The following is an 18,941-nucleotide window of genomic DNA, read 5'->3' on the forward strand; positions in this document are numbered from 1 at the left end:
GAATCACAATAATTAGAGGTTCAAAATAGTCAATAAATTGAAATAATAAGAGTAAAACATTGAAATAATTAGGAGTTGAGGATTTTTGTTGTTAGGTTAAAGGTTAAAATGGTAAAAATATTGAAATGTATGCATATATTCGGTTCGATTTGGTCAGAAAAAAACAAAAAAAAACCGATTTTTTCGATTTTTAAGTCGGTTGTTGTAATTTTCGATTTGATTTTGCGGTAATTTTCGATTCGATTCGGTAACTTACACCCCTAATCTTAGGTAAGGCAAAGAGGGTGTATTTTTTATTTTTTTATTTTTTATATGTATTTAACTAATCTTCTGTGATAAGGTAATAATAATGTAATGTGGTTATGTCAGTGGAGGAACATAAAAAATAAATGAATTGGTTCAGTTCAGTTCTATATCTATATAGGTTGCCTAGTTGCTTTTACTTCATTTTTTGGTAGCTCCTGTTGGCCATAATAAGATAGTGATTTATATTGAGAATAAGGGAGTGTTTTACCTGTCAAAAACTCATTCTGACACATCACACACCCACATGCTCTCATTTTACTATGACTTCCGTGACACTTAATAATAAATGGTGCATTAAAGGAGTCATCACAAGCATTAAATTAAAGATCTACTGTATTTAAATTAAAAGGCCTAGCAGTCAGTCAGAAAATAAAATTAAAAAAAATAATGACTACTACAGTATTAATTACTACTTGATCCATCACAAGCCTATGAAGAAGTGTAATCTAATTGGAAGCTGGTGTGAGTGTGAAGACTCCTCCAATTTATTTGTTTCATTCAAGATAGATATTAATGAAAAAGATGTGGCGCCCGTGACACTCTTTATAGCGGACAAAAGGTAAAAACTTGAGACATTGCTTGTCAGTTAGTACTCACAACTTAGTAAAATGTTATATCAAATCAAAGATAATAAGAATTTAGAAGATATCCTTTTCTGGTCACTGAATTTCACCCAACAAGTACTAAAATGACAAAATTGAAATTTACACTATATAAAGAACAATAAGTCATGATTAATGTGGATTTAATTATACTAGTTGGATGAGAAGGAAAGGTTCAGATAAGGTAATACTTAATTGTCACAAGAGTCGCAACAATTTAATCATGGTTCTTGTATATTACTACCAAAACAAAAGCAAAAGATGTGGACTAATAATAATACAAGACATGACAGTTGATGAAGCAATTAGAGGCAAAAAAATAATGTGTTTTTTCTTCCTTTTCTCACTCATACCTATACCACCCAAAAAAATAATGTATGGTAGTTTTCTTGGATTGTAGTGCAATGGGCAGTGGGCACTACCATCAAGATGGCGGTGCAAACTCTCTCTCTGCTGTAACACTAGGATTCATCTCCTTGGGACCCATCTCCAACCTTATTAGCAATAACTATATAATTAACAGAGTTGCATCACTAAGCATTACTATATATCCTTATTATTATTTATTATTATATACTGTTAGTGGAATCCGGTGCCTAGATGCTTCATTGCTGTTTCCAGCACTTAAATTTTACGTGCATGCGGGAAATTGGCTGAAGCGTTCTCGGATTGATAAATACATAATTCGTTAGCTACGGTGCAAAAAAAAATAATAATAATAATAATAATAATAAAAAAAAAAAGAAAGGAGGCAGATGATTTGAGACATTCTTGGGATCCACCGACAGCTTCCCTCAATCATCGATTTCATTTGAGGGGAAGATTGTGATCAGTTTATTTATCATTTTATCTACGTAATATGTCGTCTTAACAAACCATAAAGGAAAATTCTTGTAAACACATAATACAACATTAGGCCGCTAATTTTCAATCTATATCATAGTCTTGTGCGCGAAGGAATTCCTCACCATCGAAATGATCAAATGAACGATCAAAGTACGGCCACATATGCCCACTTGAGACATATAGAGATACCCTCAGATTATAGATTTTCGTACTCCAATCAAAAGTTCAACGCATGAACCAAAAGGAACAAATCACAATCAGGATCGTATGCATATTACATCATTACCTGATATTTAAAGAACTCATTCCTCCAATCCTCCCAAACCTAAAAGAGAGAGAGAGAGAGAGAGAGAGAGAGAGAGGCTACATAATACAACTACTACTAACTAAACAGAATTCAATTTCCATAACAAGGGCCTTTCATAAACCAGTAAAATTATTTGTCTATAAAATATACACTGTTAACTCTACGAAAACTACCAGCACAAGTATTATAAGTTGTAACATCTAAATAATATCGTACAAAATGATACAAATTCACCGGTTGAAAGTTGGAACAAACCTCCCTCACCTCACCCTCAACTAAGCCAGCTTGTTTCAGAGCTTCAATGCAGCTTGTGCAAGTTGGTTGCTGCATACAGCTTGATAGAATAGCGACTTTAGATTTATGATTCTTCACTTGAAATATATCCTAACCCAAAGTTGAGGTGGCATCTCCACAATGCACATCTAATTGTCACATTACAATTCATCAACCATGTATAGAAAGAAAGATGGCACAGGGAATCCGTGTTAAGAAAGTGGAGATTTACCGTGGAAACTGCTGAGAAGAATGTCAGATCATTAAGTCTCATGAACACCAATTCATGTCGCATAATGAACAACTGAAAAGTCAATTGATTCCGACAATCAAGAAAACAGAAAGTTGATGATTACAAAAATAAATATGTACCTTTTAATTTGGCATTCAGCACCTAAAGCAATTGGACATTTAACCAAAAGAGACTGTAATCACAAGTGGCACTGCTGAAAATTGAGTCTTCGATGTATGAACAATTAACAGTTTGGATCATATTCTTGAAATCGGCTCTTGAAATCTTCTACGATTTTCATTTCTTCCTCTTTGTTATGTTTGCGATTCCTCCAGTCTGCATTGTCTGCCATATTGAGCAACCCTGCCAGGACCTGAGTCAAATTTATAAGTTCCAATCTTAATCTGATGAGTACAAGAGTAATTTTCCTTATAAGAAAAAGAATGATAATCGTTGATGTCCTCTTGGAAAAAAAAAAGACTGATTAAGAAGTATGTGATTCATTCTTATATTAGCATAGCATTCCATCAGTTAAGTGCCTACCTCACGTCCAAATTGGGCAGGGAATCTCACTTTCTCCTCAACACGGTGCAGCAGAATTGTGCCTCCTGGGATTTCGGCATAGAACAAACTTGACTCCCCATCAGCTTGTGTCTTCAGAAATTTTCTTCCATCAGAAATGCTATCAACTTTGTCACAATAAAGAACATAAGAATGAATATAAACTCTAAAACGAGTCAAAGTGTAGATCATTTTCCAGAATAAACAAATTCGAATTGATTTCTCAAGTCATGCCATTAGTAAGTTAGAACTAATAACAAGAAATTACAAAGAGGGGGAAGAAAGGTTAGTCAGAAGCAGACGGAACAAAAAATGAAACAGGAAGCATGACCAGAAGATTAATACTTACAATTCTTGGACACAAATTTAAATCCCATCTTTTGTGCAGCTAAATTGAATGCCTTTTCAACCATAACTGCCTTGGAAGATGGAATAGGAATGGCCTACATGTAAGAGCAGAAATCACATAATAAGAATGAAATTCAAACATATTTGACAAAATACTAGTGTTATTAAGCAGAAAATAGCTGAGCCAAAGGGAAAAAAGATAAACAGAGTGGACATCTACAGTGGAGTCAACATATCATAGAACTAGAAAAGGGACAAGAAGAAAGTTAGGGGAGGAGAGGCAACCTCACGTCAAGCAAAGAGCTACCCAATCAAGTTATAAGTATTACTTATTTTACCTGAAGATTTGCATGAGTGCCGCGTATGGAAACCCACTCAAAAAAGATGACTTCCTTTCCCTGGCTCTTGCAATACCTCTGAAGACTGTTCTGAAACCGACAGAGCTCAACTTCAGATTCAGATGACAGAGACAAGGTACTTGGCATATGCTCAACTGGTACTATCAGCACATGGTCTTCAACAAGTGGACCTTTAGCCAGTGCCAAGTAGTAATTTTCACCAATGCTTATGATCAAGTGAGACTCCACATTGGGGCTTGACAAGCAAAACCAACATTCTTTTGATCTGCAGTTGTAATGTAAAGATTTGTCAAACAAAAAGCTAAAAAATAAAATTCTGAGTGAACAAGAAAGATCTCAAGTAAATGAAGACGAGGAGTAAGACCTAGTATTTTCAGATCCAGGCCGCCTAGAAGGAGGCATATCGCCTTCATTCTGCAAACTGTGCTTAAAGCTGCAATCTGGACCCCTTTCACATTTTCCTTTATTCAAAAAATCAAAGCAAACCCCTCTCTTATACCGTTCCCTTGCATCCCCATCATGTCGAAAATTGCACTTCTCTCCACGTGGGCAAGAACCAGAAGATACAAATTTGAAACATATTTTTTCCCCATCCCCAGCATCATGTCTTCGACGCTTTTGAGAAACATCATATCTCCAATATTGATCATCAGACATCACATCACCAGATCTCTTAGAGACATCCTTCGGAGATGTACTTTTTTCCATGAGTGTGTATGGTGATAAGGTGCTATTTGTGGTTTTCATGGCAATCTCAGTGGAAGACATGGTAGATGCTGGAGTGGGAGAAAGTGCATGAATAAATTTCTGAAAAGAGGTGAAGAAATTAACAATATTGAAAAGCTATTAACCTTTTAAAGAGAGCAACTAATAAGTAATAACACAAATAAATTGTGCATAGCTGGTTAGGGGCATTCCTCAAAAGAATAAGACATTTTCTAACCAAGAAAGTTATCAGAAATATGACCAAATGAAGAATCATGGAGGAACTACTAATCAAAATGAAGGACAGATGATGAAAGAATAAGTAAATGGCCAAACCTGCTTATCTTTATTTCCAACAGAAGCAAGCCCTATAAAACGAGTCACATGCACAGCATCAACATTGGAATATGGTTCACGGGTATAGTATATACCTTTAGTGCCTGCAATATGGTAGCTGCAAACAAAATAATAATAAATAAAATGATGATCAATAAAGATTAACCTCCTATGTTAAAGAACTTCATGATGTCCCCTACAAGATTAATACTGAGTTAATCTCAATAGTCCAACCAAATTCCATTTTCCTTTAAATGTTTGTGGGATTGTAATCTCCAGACTCAGCGATATGATTAAGAGTAAAACAAAAAAAATCTTCTATAAAAAAAATCAAAAATACAGTTGAACACAAAAATCAGTCAACTGAACAAGTATGCTGAGGGTCCTTCCCACCAGAGCTTGAAGTGCACAGTTTCACCAAATATTGTGAAATCAGGCGTATCCATACCATGCCATCTGTTAACTAGAAAAAACTCAAGCCCTTCCCTACACACGAAACTCCCGGCAAGAAAATGCTATTGTCCAATTTTCTTTTTTTTTAAGGTTCTACAAATTAGATATCTATATAACTTATTAAGTGCCAAGAAACACTTACCGTGGTTTAATCTCTTGTACTAACTCCGATAGGGTTGAATCGCTGCCTATGGAATCCGAGAATCCAGCAGGAATATCTGAAGCTCTATTTGTCACCCCAGTTGGCCATTCATTAGTAACGACGAATCAAGGAAACTAACAAACAATTCACACTTCCTAGAAAAGCAGAGTAGAATTAATACGAAAATTGCAGATGAATTCAAGGATATGTCAAGAACAAGTCCACAATTCCGGGATCCTCCGCTATTGCTCGCAAAGCATCAACATCATCCTGACTGTAGGTTCCAAACTGTTGCCCTTCCGGTGATTTTCTCCCGGATAAATAGGCCACAGATAAACCTGCATATAAGCCATATGAAATACACCAAAGACACGATATCAAATCACGAAAATAGATAACACAATCCAAACATTATGCTAAACTGCTGCTAAATATGACTGATTAATTTGACATGTTCAGCGAAGTGTAAATGCAACAGAGGCATTAATATTTATATATTTTGAAGGAAAAAGGAACAAGTGGATACCAAAGAGGGAGAAATTGCCACTGCCTTTCAACCAGAACAAGTTTTCGCGGACTCTGAGACCGTCCATCTTGAAACCACGATTGGCGGAGTCCTTGGAAGCCGCCAGCAATACTTTGGCGGAACCGACGCCATAGTCGCCGATGAAGTAAGTAGGAATCGGAATTTGGGAGCTGCCTTCGACGTAGGCCATGAACTCGTCGAGCTGCTCCGGCGAGTCCGGGAAGAACTGACCCACGCAGAAAAGCGCGTCGAATGGACCCGCCGATTTATTCACCTAAAAAGACAAAAACAACAACAATCAGTGTTACGCCAACGGAAACTGTGCAAAGGTGATAGTAAACCCTAGAGAGATAGAGACCGATGAGACGCGCTTGAAGAGCTGGTTTAGCCGCCCAAAAACGTCGCCGCATAATAGGATTCTTGGAGGCATAATGGAAAGAGAAACAGAGAGAATGTGAAATTGAAATGGAAATGGAATTGGAGATGAAGCTCGATGTGCTCGCGAGAGCTTCACTCTTCACTCTTCAGTGTTCACTCTAGCGGGAGAGCAAAACGACGGGTCCTGCTTTCAAACGACATGTAGTTTTCTTTTTTTTTTTTTTGCACTGATATGTGGTTTTACCTTTTGGGCCAAAAGAAAGACTCGTGGGCCTTCTGCTCCAGAAGAATTATTGAATCAATACATCATTACATAACTACATATCTTTATCAATACCAAAGGAAGTTTACATATTACATATCTTTATGGAGTGTCTTCACCTATTTTATTTTTTATTTTAATTATAACTAATATAATAATCCTTCAATAAACATAGTTTTCCATATGAATAGTTAAGCGGATCTAACTTTTATATTATATATGTTAAATGAAGCAGACCTCATGACTTGAATTAACTTTTAGTAGTCAATAATTAATGAAGTGCTGTCTATTCTTCTTTTTTCAAAGAAAATTCCAACCAACCAAGCTTTGTCAATACTCAATCCGTAGGTCGCATAATATTGTATAAATATTTAAGTAACATTTTTATACTTCATATGATCACATATAAATTAATTAAAAAGTGACATGCAGATAGAATATTATTTTTGAATTGTTTAAATTTAAACTAAAACATATCACTTTTTTATTGATATCAAATCATAATAATTTATTATGAAACAATTTTACTATTGCTATATTTTATTTGAAAATCTACCAAATATTGACTAAATTTTTAAAGTGATTTTTGAGATTAATATCGTCCACCAAAATTGTTTCTGAAATTTTAATTGCACTAATTATATTCTTGAGATTTTAATTATACTAATTATGTTTCTGAAATTGGAAAAATTGCACCATATTAGTCATTGACTCGTTTTCTGTTAACGAGCGAAGACGTCGCTTGATAACGTGGATCTTTTGTAACACGTGTCACCTCATAGTTTGGCTACGTATAACGATATGACGACATGTCGATCAGCGACACGTGACATGCTGATGTGGATGGTTATGCCACGTGTCACAATACTATTTTGTCATGTGTTGGATTATGTCACGCGTCGCAATATTATTTGTCCACGTGTCATCCACTATGTCATCATTATATACGCACCAAATTAGTCATTTACTTTGCATCAGATGACTCATTTTAGTCCTTAAAATAGAATGTCGTGCACCAAATTAGTTCCTTCATCAATTTTTTCTCCTTTTTTTTTGTATAAATTCAAAATTTTTAATATCTTTAAATACACTAATTTTAATTTTATCTTTTCACAAGTTATTTAAATACGAGTGCTTTTATAAAATATTTTTAAAATTTTAGTTTTAATTATAAAAAAATTTTTCTACAATATTTTACTAAAAGAATTATATGAGATATTGATATTAATATAGTAAAGAGTGTAAGTTAAAAGTATAATAATATTTTTTAATACAAACTTTCTAATATTTAACACCTTAATAACTATTTTAAAAAATTTTGATAAGGTACTTGTTAACTAATATAAATTTATTATTCCCATTTGTATTAAGAATGTCCAATTTCCCATATAATTGACTTCTCACTAAATTAATAAGATAGATTTATATTGTCGATTATAATAATTCATTTTATCTATAATTTTGCTAGGCGGCCTTTTCATATATTACATTATTAATTAATATAAGCACTTGTTGTAACCATGCCTTGAACAGTATTAAAATAGATACAAATAAACAAAAGAGACAATAATAAAATTTTGGATTTAGCTAACATATGCTCTAACATACAAGTTAAAATTATTAATTAAAAATTTTATTATAAAAAATTATATAATAAAAAATATAATTAAAATTAGTGTATAAAAAAATATTGAGAATTTTAAATTTATAAAAAAAAAAAGAGAAAAAAACTTATGAATGAACTAATTTGGTGCATGACATTCAATTTCAAGGATTAAAATAAATCATCTTATGCAAAGTAAAGGGGATCAATCTGGTGCATATGTAATGATGACATAATGGATAATACGTGGACAAATAATATTACGACACGTGGCATAACAATCCTAGTCAGCATACAATGTGTCGCTGACTGATACATCATCATATCGTTATACGTGACTAAACCATGAGGTGACATGTGTCACCAAAAATCCACATCATCAAATCACGTCAGTGCATCGTTAATGAAAGACTAATATAAAACAATTTTTTCAATCTCAAAATATAATTAATGCAATTAAAATTTCAAAAACAATTTTAATACATGTCATCAATACCAGAAGCCACTTTAGAGATTTACTTACCAAATATTTAGTGCTTGCAAGTTGCTACCAGGACCAGTTTCAAATTATATCTGTTCACAGTTGTTACCTACTTGCCTGATAATTGATACCATGTACGAGGAAGTTAAGAGACATGAACAAGACATTTCAAAATTTTCAAGCCCGGTAAGAAAATAAAATCAAAGAAAAAGATGGGGTTTGGCACGTGGTCTGGTTGGTGTGGCTTTATTACAAAGTGTGAATGCGAAAGTGTGAACATGCACAGTTTTCTTTTAGTCTTCATTTAATTTTCTAATATTCTTCTAGCTATGTAGCTAATTCATTCTATGGTGTTCTTTAATTAACCCTCGTGAGTAATAAGTATAGAAGCTAGCCACATAATTAAGTTTCAACTAAGGGACAGGGTGCATGATTTGTATAATTAATTAGTGCAACGGTGAATGTGAACACAACAGTGATTAATGCTGTTGATGAAGTGGGTGACTGGGTGGTATGGCCATGTGCTTCAATCCAGCTCTTTACATTTGGTAACCTCGATTAACCATGCATGGAAAGTGATTATTAGTCCCAAATTACATTTTAATTTCTCCATGCTAGCTATTATTTACTACAAGTGGGTGGATTATATTAAACCATTTATTTACTACAAAATTAAGTTTAATTTGTTATATGTTTGTATTAAAATTTTGGGCAAATCACTATATTAACTACAAAATTAAGTTTAATTTTGGTCATGTATTTATTTTTTAACTAAATACGGCACGTGAATATAATCTATTTTTAAAAGTATGTTGCTGCAATGTAAATGAGATATATAAATAACACTGTATTATTAAATGTTCAAAGGTGGGTACTCCCATGAAGATATTATAATTGTCTTCATGTGATGATTTTTCTTTTTGACCCTTAGATGATGGAGTGTAGGGTTAGATTTTGATATGTTATAAAAGTGTTGTTTTTATTTGAAGTGTGGCCAAATCAATAAATCACACTTTTATACAAAGCATCTTCATAAAAAGATGTTTTTTGCATCTTCATTTGAGTAGCTCCCATGTTCAAATGATGTACAATATAATGTCAGGGACTGTCAGTGGTTGTCTATAGTACGGTATAGTACAGTAGACCAAAACGAGTGGCTGGAATATGGTCAAGCAACAAAATTCACCCATTAATTATATGAGAAAGTATAAAAAGTCAATGGAATATCTGTACAATGTGTATAATGGGATTTAAGAATGTTCGATTCAATAGGATATCAGATGTTTATTATCCTAATATTTGGACGGTTATTCTAGATAGTACGAATGTATTGTATTTAAAAAATTAGTAATATTTTATTCTGAATGTTCATTTTTTACCGTAGATTTTTTTTAACTCATATTGGATGTTCATTTTTAGTATAGTGAACACCATTTGCCTCTACATACCATGTGTGAATTGAATCGCTATTCTAGCCATCAATTAGTCATTATCAATATTTTTAATGGTATGAGATGATATCTAATAGTATAAGATTAATTATTTTCTTTTTGATGGTTAAGTGTTGACCAGATTTTAACCTAATCTCCTAGACCTTTTCTATTTAAAATATAATAATTGCTCGAAACATACACATCAACCATTGCACGAAGACACACATACAAATAAAAACACATGTTTAGTTTTCTTATTTAGGTAAAAAACAATTTTCATATATTTGCTTTTAAAATACTGAATTAAACACCTTCAAGTTACAATACATTTTAAGAAAAAACACAGTAAGTCTCCCAAATCCAAGAGTAAAGAATGAGGTGATGGTGAGGAATCTAATAATAATGACTATGCTAAGTGTGTATTAAAATATAAATAATTAATTTTAGTTACAAATATTATTTTTAAAATAATAAGGGGCCGTTTATCATATCAACAAAATAACAAGAAACGACAAACTGCTACAAGAAGTAAACGTCAACCTGGCACCTTAGTTATTTAAAAATGTTATATAATAATATATAAAAAATAAAATGTATAAAATAATAAGAGAGATTAAAAAAATTATTTAATTTAAAAAATCAAATTTTAATTAAAAAATAATATATAATATATTTTATTCATAAAATTAGTAATATATAATAAAATTGTTTGTGCTGTTAGTGATCGTTTGCTAAATAAATGAGATAATACTCAATTTGGTCTCTAAATTTGCATACGAGCTTTAATTTAGTCCTTAAAATTTTAATTGTTTTTATTTAGTCTCTAAATTTTGTGAACATGATTGTTGTTAGTCCTTGAAACAATTTTTAATATACAGGGTATGCTGCACTAGAATATGTAAAATGATGTTGTTTTAGTTTTGACACTCAAATAACCCAAAAATAATATCATAAATGGTGTTTATTGAAATTTTATCTAATAAAATAAGTGAGGGCAACATCATTTTTGAGTTATTTAAATGCTAAAATCAAAACTACGTCATTTTATATGTTTAGCTTAGCATTTGATTGCCCATTTTAATACTCCATTAACGTTCTTGAACTAACAATCGTCTCAGAGACTAATGTGAAGTATGTTTATAAAATTTAGAGCCCAAGAAAAAGAAAATTAAATAATTTTAGAGCCCAAAAAGAAGAAAGTTGTACGGAGGAACAACAACGCTGATCGCCTGATCCTCCGAAAGATATAAACAAAGCATTAAAGGTAGCTGAGTACTCCATCTGCATGTCTTTGAAATGCAGTAAACAGAATTCCCCAAAACAAAAAAGTATATATGAGATTGTGGGTCTTGCTTATGAGACCTAACGAAGAAGGAAAGGTGCGGAGACTGGTGCGGAGAGTAGTGAGTGTTGGTTCAACCGTGGTTGGATTGCTGTGTTACGCTTACAGCACCAATTTCATCCACATTTTCGGAGAGTGGAACTGGTGGAAGATCTTTCTTTACATATTATTCAGTTGCCTCGCTTGTTTGGCCGTCTTTTTTCACGAAGCATGGAATATCATTTCCCAACAGCACGAAGGCCTTTCGAAATTCTTGGTTTTGACCTCCTCCACTGTCTTCTTAGTCTTCTCTGATAGAGCTAGAAATGGGGAATCAGATGCATACGGCGTCATCTCGTACGTTGCCTTCGCGGTCATGTCACTTGGTTGCAGTTTCACTGAACTCCTCACCACCTTCACGGGAGCTCTAATTGTACAGCTCATGGAAATCAAGTTGTACTTATGTGCTGTGGGAGTGTTTTTAAGCTTCATCTTCATTGTTCTAGCTCCCTATTTAAAAAGATATCTTGATGAAACCCAAGGTCAGTCTCAGCCTTCTAATCAATTTCGATCCTCCAGCCAAGATGAGCATCAAGTAATCGTTGACATAGATCCGCGAGTGGAATATGAGGAGTCGGTGGAGGCGAAGACGAGGGAGTCGACGGTTGAAGATGAGGAGGTGAGGCAGAGACCGGCGACGACGACGGAGTCCACGGGTGAATTTCAGGAGGTGAGGCAGAGGCGGGCGACGACGAGTAAGAATTCAACAATTTCCAAGGCTTTGGAGGATGCATTTGCTTATTTTAATAACTTTAAAGTCAAATGAGTAATTTTGAGTATTTTTTAAAATGAAAAAAGTTGTTCGGAGAAACAACAACGCTGATCGCCTGATCCAGATCCTGATTCAGAGTAGATTTATGATTATGATGATGATTAATTATAGGTGCTTCTATATATCAGATTGTATTGTATGATCAGTAATAAAATTAAAATATCTTCTTCTAATAAACTTGTCCTGTAATACCTATATTATTAGCTCTGCAAATTTATGTTCTAATATCTAATCTTACTAAATATAAAGAGTACTTGAAAGCTAATATGATTAATTTTTTGCAACTAATAATTGATATTTACCTTTTCCCTAAAGAATATAAAAGTAACTTTAATTTCGGATTCCATGTGTATTTTGCGTTTTGATTATCATTTGTCCAGTTCATCCCTTCTTTTTCTCTACCAATTAAAAGCCTTTTTCTACAATGTTGTCACTTGTCAGCAAAAGAAATCAAAATAAGTATGTATATTTTAACAAATATATTATTTATACATTAAAATCAGTTATTAAAATTAGTCATTAATATATATATATATATATATATATATAATTTAATTTATTTTTAATGTATATTTAATATATATTTTATACTAATTGTTCTTGCTGAGTTTGGCCGGTGTATAGCTCGTCCGTCGATGAATGTCTTCAAGCTTCTCGTCGGGATGAGTTATACGTCGGCAAGGAGAGAATAATGGGGTGGGTACCTGCAAAAGACACTCCAACGCTCAAGTCAGTAAGTGTTTAAGAGGTATATAATAATTCTATGAATATAGAATGTAAGACATGAAATGAAAGTTATCATTGTTATGTTGTGTTTATAATAATTCTATGAATATAGAATGTAAGACATGATATAGAACTTATCATGTTGCCCTCCGAGATTAGATATAGAAGGTTCCTTTTATAGGCATAGAATTGATGTTATGACCGTTTGGTCATTAAGATAAAAATGATGGTCATTAAGTCGGTAATGAAGGTGTCAGTTACAAGCAAAAGAATGAATGATAGTTAACGCCGAGTTATAACTCATAATGCATAATAAAGACTGAGTTATAAGGTGACGGATCACAGCCCCCAAGCTTTGTCCGCCGATCATATGATCCAGGCTAAGCTTAGAAAATATAATGAGTTATAACTCGGTTAAAAGATAAGTGAATAATGATATGGTGAGCCCCCAAGCTTAGTCGGGTTATTATGTCGGCACTTATTCAAAAAATAATTGAGTGATAAGAGTCATTCAATCAAGATAGTTGTGTGGGGGATACTTTTCCGCCTAAGAACAATTTTAGCATTTGATTGTATATGAACTAAAAAGCTCAAAGATAGATATCCATTGACGGAATCGATTGTATGATCCGAGGATATAATGGTTAATTGTCTTGGGAATTTTTCCAACCCACAACAACTTATTGATAAATTTCTCGCTCAAAGCAATTAGTTATTGAATATTTACAATTTATAGTGAAGGTCTGACATGAATAAGATAAATTGAGAAAATGAATAGGTATAAAGTCGTAACATATATTGAATAATATATATTGTAAAAGTAAAATAGTTCAAAGTAAAACAAATATACCTTTAAAGTTGATAATTGTAGAGAAGAAGACGTCATACATGTCAAATGTGAATATTTGAATTTTGTTTTGTAGGACATGCTTTAATTTGATAATAAAGCAATAAGATAACAGTTATTGAATTATACATTTTTATAATGTTTCTAGCAATTATAGTATGACAAGGGATATTCTTCGTGCAATAATAGTAAATTACCTGTTTAATTTTCTACATTAAACAAATAGTTACATAAAATTTAATAGCATAAAGTGAATGGTGTAACAGTTATATACAATTGATATATAATTAATTTTTTATGGAATCCAATTTTAAGATTTGAACTTATCATTACTGTCATTTAATTGTATAAATGAAATCATTAAACAATAAAAATATAGCACCTAATGAAATAAAAATTCAATTGACATGGTTGTTATATGTCATTACTGTATAAAACATATATTGAGATTTGAATATGACTAATAAATCAGTAAATATTAGTTACACAAAATATAAATGCAAAAATATGTGTGAATAAAATAAATAATGTTATTTGTGTGAGTAGAGAACTTTAAAAAAGTAAGCAAAATTGATAAGTGAGTTTGTATTCGGATTGATTGAAAATCGAGTTTGTTCTCGAATTGATTGAAAGCCGAGTTTGTTTTCGGATTGGTTCATTGATCGATTATGAGATGTGAAATATTATGATACGTAAAAATGAAGCAATTTGAATGTATAAAGTACATACTTTATAAAAAGTTACGATAGATTAAAATTTGATAAGAGGTATTAAATAAAATATTAAATAAGATTGTTGAGATTGGTTCAAAAATTTGAATATAAATCAAGTTTTATGAACCTAAGGGGAGTGGGAATTATTTTACTCGTCCCCACAGACGACGCCAATTGTTCTTGCTGAGTTTGGTCGGTGTATAGCTCGTCCGTCGATGAATGTCTTCAAGCTTCTCGTCGGGATGAGTTATACGTCGGTAAGGAGAGAACAAGGGGGTGGGTACCTGCAAAAGACACTCCAACGCTCAAGTCAGTAAGTGTTTAGGAGGTATATAATAATTCTATGAATATAGAATATAAGACATGAAATGAAAGTTATCATGTGTTATGTTGTGTTTATAATAATTCTATGAATATAGAATGTAAGACATGATATAGAACTTTATTATGTTGCCCTCCGAAATTAGATATAGAAGGTTCCTTTTATAGGCATAGAATTGATGAATAGAATTGATGTTATGACCGTTTGGTCATTAAGATAGAAATGATGGTCATTAAGTCAATAATGAAAGTGTCAGTTACAAGCAAAAGAATAAATGATAGTTAACGCCGAATTATAACTCATAATGCAAGGTGACGGATCACTAATAATTAATTTTAGTCATTAATCCTAACGTACACGAAATATTACTCATATTTAAACTGTGTCTGTATAAGCTACAATAATAAAGGTTTATTACCGTTGTTCTTATCAAAGATTCGATTATATTATATATAACAATTTTATTATACATTTAAATATTTTTGACATTTAAATCTAATTAAATTAATCTAAACTTAACAAAAATCAGTTTTATTCACAAAAACATCTAGACACATCTAGACACGCTACAACTCTCTTCACTATTGTGCGCTTTTTCATAGCTTTTTCATATGTAAAAGAAATATAAATAACGCTGTATTATTAAATGCTCAATATAATGTCAGGGACGGTCACTGGTTAAGTCTATCTCTGTGGACCAAAACGAGTGGCTGGAATATGGTCAAGGTCAACAAAATTCACCCATTAATTATATATTAATATAAACTAAAAAACATGGCGAATATATATTTAATTATTTATAGCATCAGCATGCATTACACACCGTTGTTTGCGTCACATACTTTCCGAGTACGTTTTCATTTATTACTTCTGTTAATTAAATCCCAAAACCAAATGGGAGTTGAAATTTAAATTTCTGAGTGTTCTCGTGCAACTTATCATCGAAAGATAGTATATATACCTTTCCGATATCCTCGGCTAATAAATCCACAATAAATCCACAATAGAGAAGAAGTAAAACACTCTACGTAAGGTGAGAATCTCGCACCAACCAAATTCAGAAGTTGATCCCCAGTAATCAACCCTAAAAAATTGAACACTACTAAAACATTCACCTAACGGATATTTCCTAGCTCATTATCTATTTAAACGGACGAGCAAAGCCTGAAAAGGCATAGGAAAAACACAGGCGCTAATAGATTATTGAGAAACTGAACACTAATACCGATCATACGGATATCTCATTTTTATTTTCTGCTCTTTAAAAAGTTTATTAAAATTCTATGCTGACTTGAGCGTCGGAGTCCTTTTACGTCGAGGTCAACGGTTCCAAGGAGACCACTTCCGAACTTCTGACGGATCGTATCGCGAACTATACCTCGGGAGCATCTTCTGCACGGAACATTTGGCGTCCACCGTGGGGCCACGCCCCTCATCCCTTCTTTATACGCCTTGTACTCTCTTTTCTTTTCAGAAGCCGAAGCATGATGGACCAATCGGACACTCAACAACATCCTCGTACAAACGCGGACCTTATGGCAGCCAACGCTGTTCTACTTGCGGAAAATCAGCGCATGGCCAAACTATTAGCTACGCTACAAGATAACGGCGAGAGGAAAAACGTCAGCAAGAAGAAGAATACTGACCAACATGAAGAACACCAATTAGAGTCTAACGCAAAGACGAGAAACCCCGCCTCCCCCGAAAACAGGGAGACGACGAACTAACCCTTTTTCTGGAGAAATTATGAGTTTCAAAATGCCTAAAAATTTTACACTCCCTATGACTCTGGCACCTTACAAGGGGATCGGAGATCCTAAAGTTCATGTCACAAAATTTGAATCCATGATGTTCATCAATAGTGTCTCCGATCCCCTTAGATATCTATGTAACTTATTAAGTGCCAAGTAACATTTACCGTGGTTTAATCTCTTGTACTAACTCCGATAGGGTTGAATCGCTGCCTATGGAATCCGAGAATCCAGCAGGAATATCTGAAGCTCTATTTGTCACCCCAGTTGGCCATTCATTAGTAACGACGAATCAAGGAAACTAACAAACAATTCACACTTCCTAGAAAAGCAGAGCAGAATTAATACGAAAATTGCAGATGAATTCAAGGATATGTCAAGAACAAGTCCACAATTCCGGGCTCCTCGGCTATTGCTCGCAAAGCATCAACATCATCCTGACTGTAGGTTCCAAACTGTTGCCCTTCCGGTGATTTTCTCCCGGATAAATAGGCCACAGATAAACCTGTATATAAGCCATATGAAATACACCAAAGACACGATATCAAATCACGAAAATAGATAACACAATCCAAACATTATGCTAAACTGCTGCTAAATATGACTGATTAATTTGACATGTTCAGCGAAGTGTAAATGCAACAGAGGCATTAATATTTATATATTTTGAAGGAAAAAGGAACAAGTGGATACCAAAGAGGGAGAAATTGCCACTGCCTTTCAACCAGAACAAGTTTTCGCGGACTCTGAGACCGTCCATCTTGAAACCACGATTGGCGGAGTCCTTGGAAGCCGCCAGCAATACTTTGGCGGAACCGACGCCATAGTCGCCGATGAAGTAAGTAGGAATCGGAATTTGGGAGCTGCCTTCGACGTAGGCCATGAACTCGTCGAGCTGCTCCGGCGAGTCCGGGAAGAACTGACCCACGCAGAAAAGCGCGTCGAATGGACCCGCCGATTTATTCACCTAAAAAGACAAAAACAACAACAATCAGTGTTACGCCAACGGAAACTGTGCAAAGGTGATAGTAAACCCTAGAGAGATAGAGACCGATGAGACGCGCTTGAAGAGCTGGTTTAGCCGCCCAAAAACGTCGCCGCATAATAGGATTCTTGGAGGCATAATGGAAAGAGAAACAGAGAGAATGTGAAATTGAAATGGAAATGGAATTGGAGATGAAGCTCGATGTGCTCGCGAGAGCTTCACTCTTCACTCTTCAGTGTTCACTCTAGCGGGAGAGCAAAACGACGGGTCCTGCTTTCAAACGACATGTAGTTTTCTTTTTTTTTTTTTGCACTGATATGTGGTTTTACCTTTTGGGCCAAGAAAAACAAAAATCTGAGCCCACATTATGGACTCGTGGGCCTTCTGCTCCAGAAGAATTATTGAATCAATACATAATTACATAACTACATATCTTTATCAATACCAAAAGAAGTTTACATATTACATATCTTTATGGAGTGTCTTCACCTATTTTATTTTTTATTTTAATTATAACTAATATAATAATCCTTCAATAAACATAGTTTTCCATATGAATAGTTAAGCGGATCTAACTTTTATATTATATATGCTAAATGAAGCAGACCTCATCACTTGATAATTAACTTTTAGTAATCAATAATTCATGAAGTGCTGTCTATTCTTCTTTTTCCAAAGAAATTCCAACGAACCAAGCTTTGTCAATTTTCAATCCGTAGGTCGCATAATATTGTATAAATATTTAGCAAGTTGCTACCAGAACTAGTTTCAACTTTCAAATTATATCTGTTCACAGTTGTTACCTACTTATCTGATAATTGATACCATATACGAGGAAGCTAAGAGACATGAACAAGACATTTCAAAATTTTCAAGCCCGGTAAGAAAATAAAATCAAAGAAAAAGATGGGGTTTGGCACGTGGTCTGGTTGGTGTGGCTTTATTACAAAGTGTGAATGCGAAAGTGTGAACATGCACAGTTTTCTTTTAGTCTTCTACTTTTATTTTTATTTTTTTAATATGATTCGAGCAAGATTTCAAAGTAGTCGTACATAATTAATTAATTTGAAGTGGAAGTCGTTATATTGTGGAATAGATGAAAGTGAAAGTCGCTTTTAGGATGTTCCCGGCTTCTCTCTAGATTAATCGATTTCTATTAATTGTAATTAAGTTTTACATTTAAAAGAAGATATCAACTTATCAGGTGATCAATATTTTTTATATTTGATTTAACACTATTTAATTCTCCATTTTAATATATACGTAATATCGTTGATTCTTTAATTAACCC

General features: G+C 33.5%; 2 protein-coding genes across 17 annotated transcripts; both read right to left on the minus strand.

Annotated features, from left to right (window-relative positions):
- Nucleotides 1-2,155: 2,155 nt before the first annotated feature.
- On the minus strand, nt 2,156-6,709 carry LOC112723635 (zinc finger CCCH domain-containing protein 64). 14 transcript variants are annotated; one of them, XM_072207807.1, is made up of 12 exons: nt 6,355-6,709; nt 5,997-6,270; nt 5,679-5,808; nt 5,471-5,584; nt 4,876-4,993; nt 4,199-4,641; nt 3,814-4,099; nt 3,477-3,570; nt 3,110-3,248; nt 2,707-2,929; nt 2,567-2,603; nt 2,156-2,483 (listed from the first exon to the last, which is right to left on the minus strand). In XM_072207807.1, the coding sequence occupies exons 1-9, from the start codon at nt 6,424-6,426 to the stop codon at nt 3,223-3,225; spliced, it is 1,557 nt and encodes a 518-aa protein (XP_072063908.1). In that variant the 5' UTR covers nt 6,427-6,709; the 3' UTR covers nt 2,156-2,483; nt 2,567-2,603; nt 2,707-2,929; nt 3,110-3,222. The 14 variants fall into 14 exon arrangements, with proteins under 14 accessions (XP_072063908.1, XP_072063907.1, XP_072063905.1 ...); XM_072207806.1 differs by having other exon boundaries at nt 2,567-2,638; XM_072207804.1 differs by having other exon boundaries at nt 2,567-2,638; nt 2,729-2,939.
- Nucleotides 6,710-14,592: 7,883 nt separating this feature from the next.
- LOC112723637 (zinc finger CCCH domain-containing protein 64) lies at nt 14,593-18,263 on the minus strand. 3 transcript variants are annotated; one of them, XM_025775070.3, is made up of 5 exons: nt 17,717-18,098; nt 17,359-17,632; nt 17,041-17,170; nt 16,833-16,946; nt 14,593-14,876 (listed from the first exon to the last, which is right to left on the minus strand). In XM_025775070.3, the coding sequence occupies exons 1-5, from the start codon at nt 17,786-17,788 to the stop codon at nt 14,840-14,842; spliced, it is 627 nt and encodes a 208-aa protein (XP_025630855.1). In that variant the 5' UTR covers nt 17,789-18,098; the 3' UTR covers nt 14,593-14,839. The 3 variants fall into 3 exon arrangements, with proteins under 3 accessions (XP_025630855.1, XP_025630856.1, XP_025630857.1); XM_025775071.3 differs by lacking the exon at nt 14,593-14,876 and adding an exon at nt 15,850-16,509 and having other exon boundaries at nt 17,717-18,263; XM_025775072.3 differs by lacking the exon at nt 14,593-14,876 and adding an exon at nt 15,850-16,504.
- Nucleotides 18,264-18,941: the final 678 nt, after the last annotated feature.

Source organism: Arachis hypogaea, chromosome 11 (assembly GCF_003086295.3).
Source record: "Arachis hypogaea cultivar Tifrunner chromosome 11, arahy.Tifrunner.gnm2.J5K5, whole genome shotgun sequence".
Taxonomy (NCBI): Eukaryota; Viridiplantae; Streptophyta; class Magnoliopsida; order Fabales; family Fabaceae; genus Arachis; species Arachis hypogaea.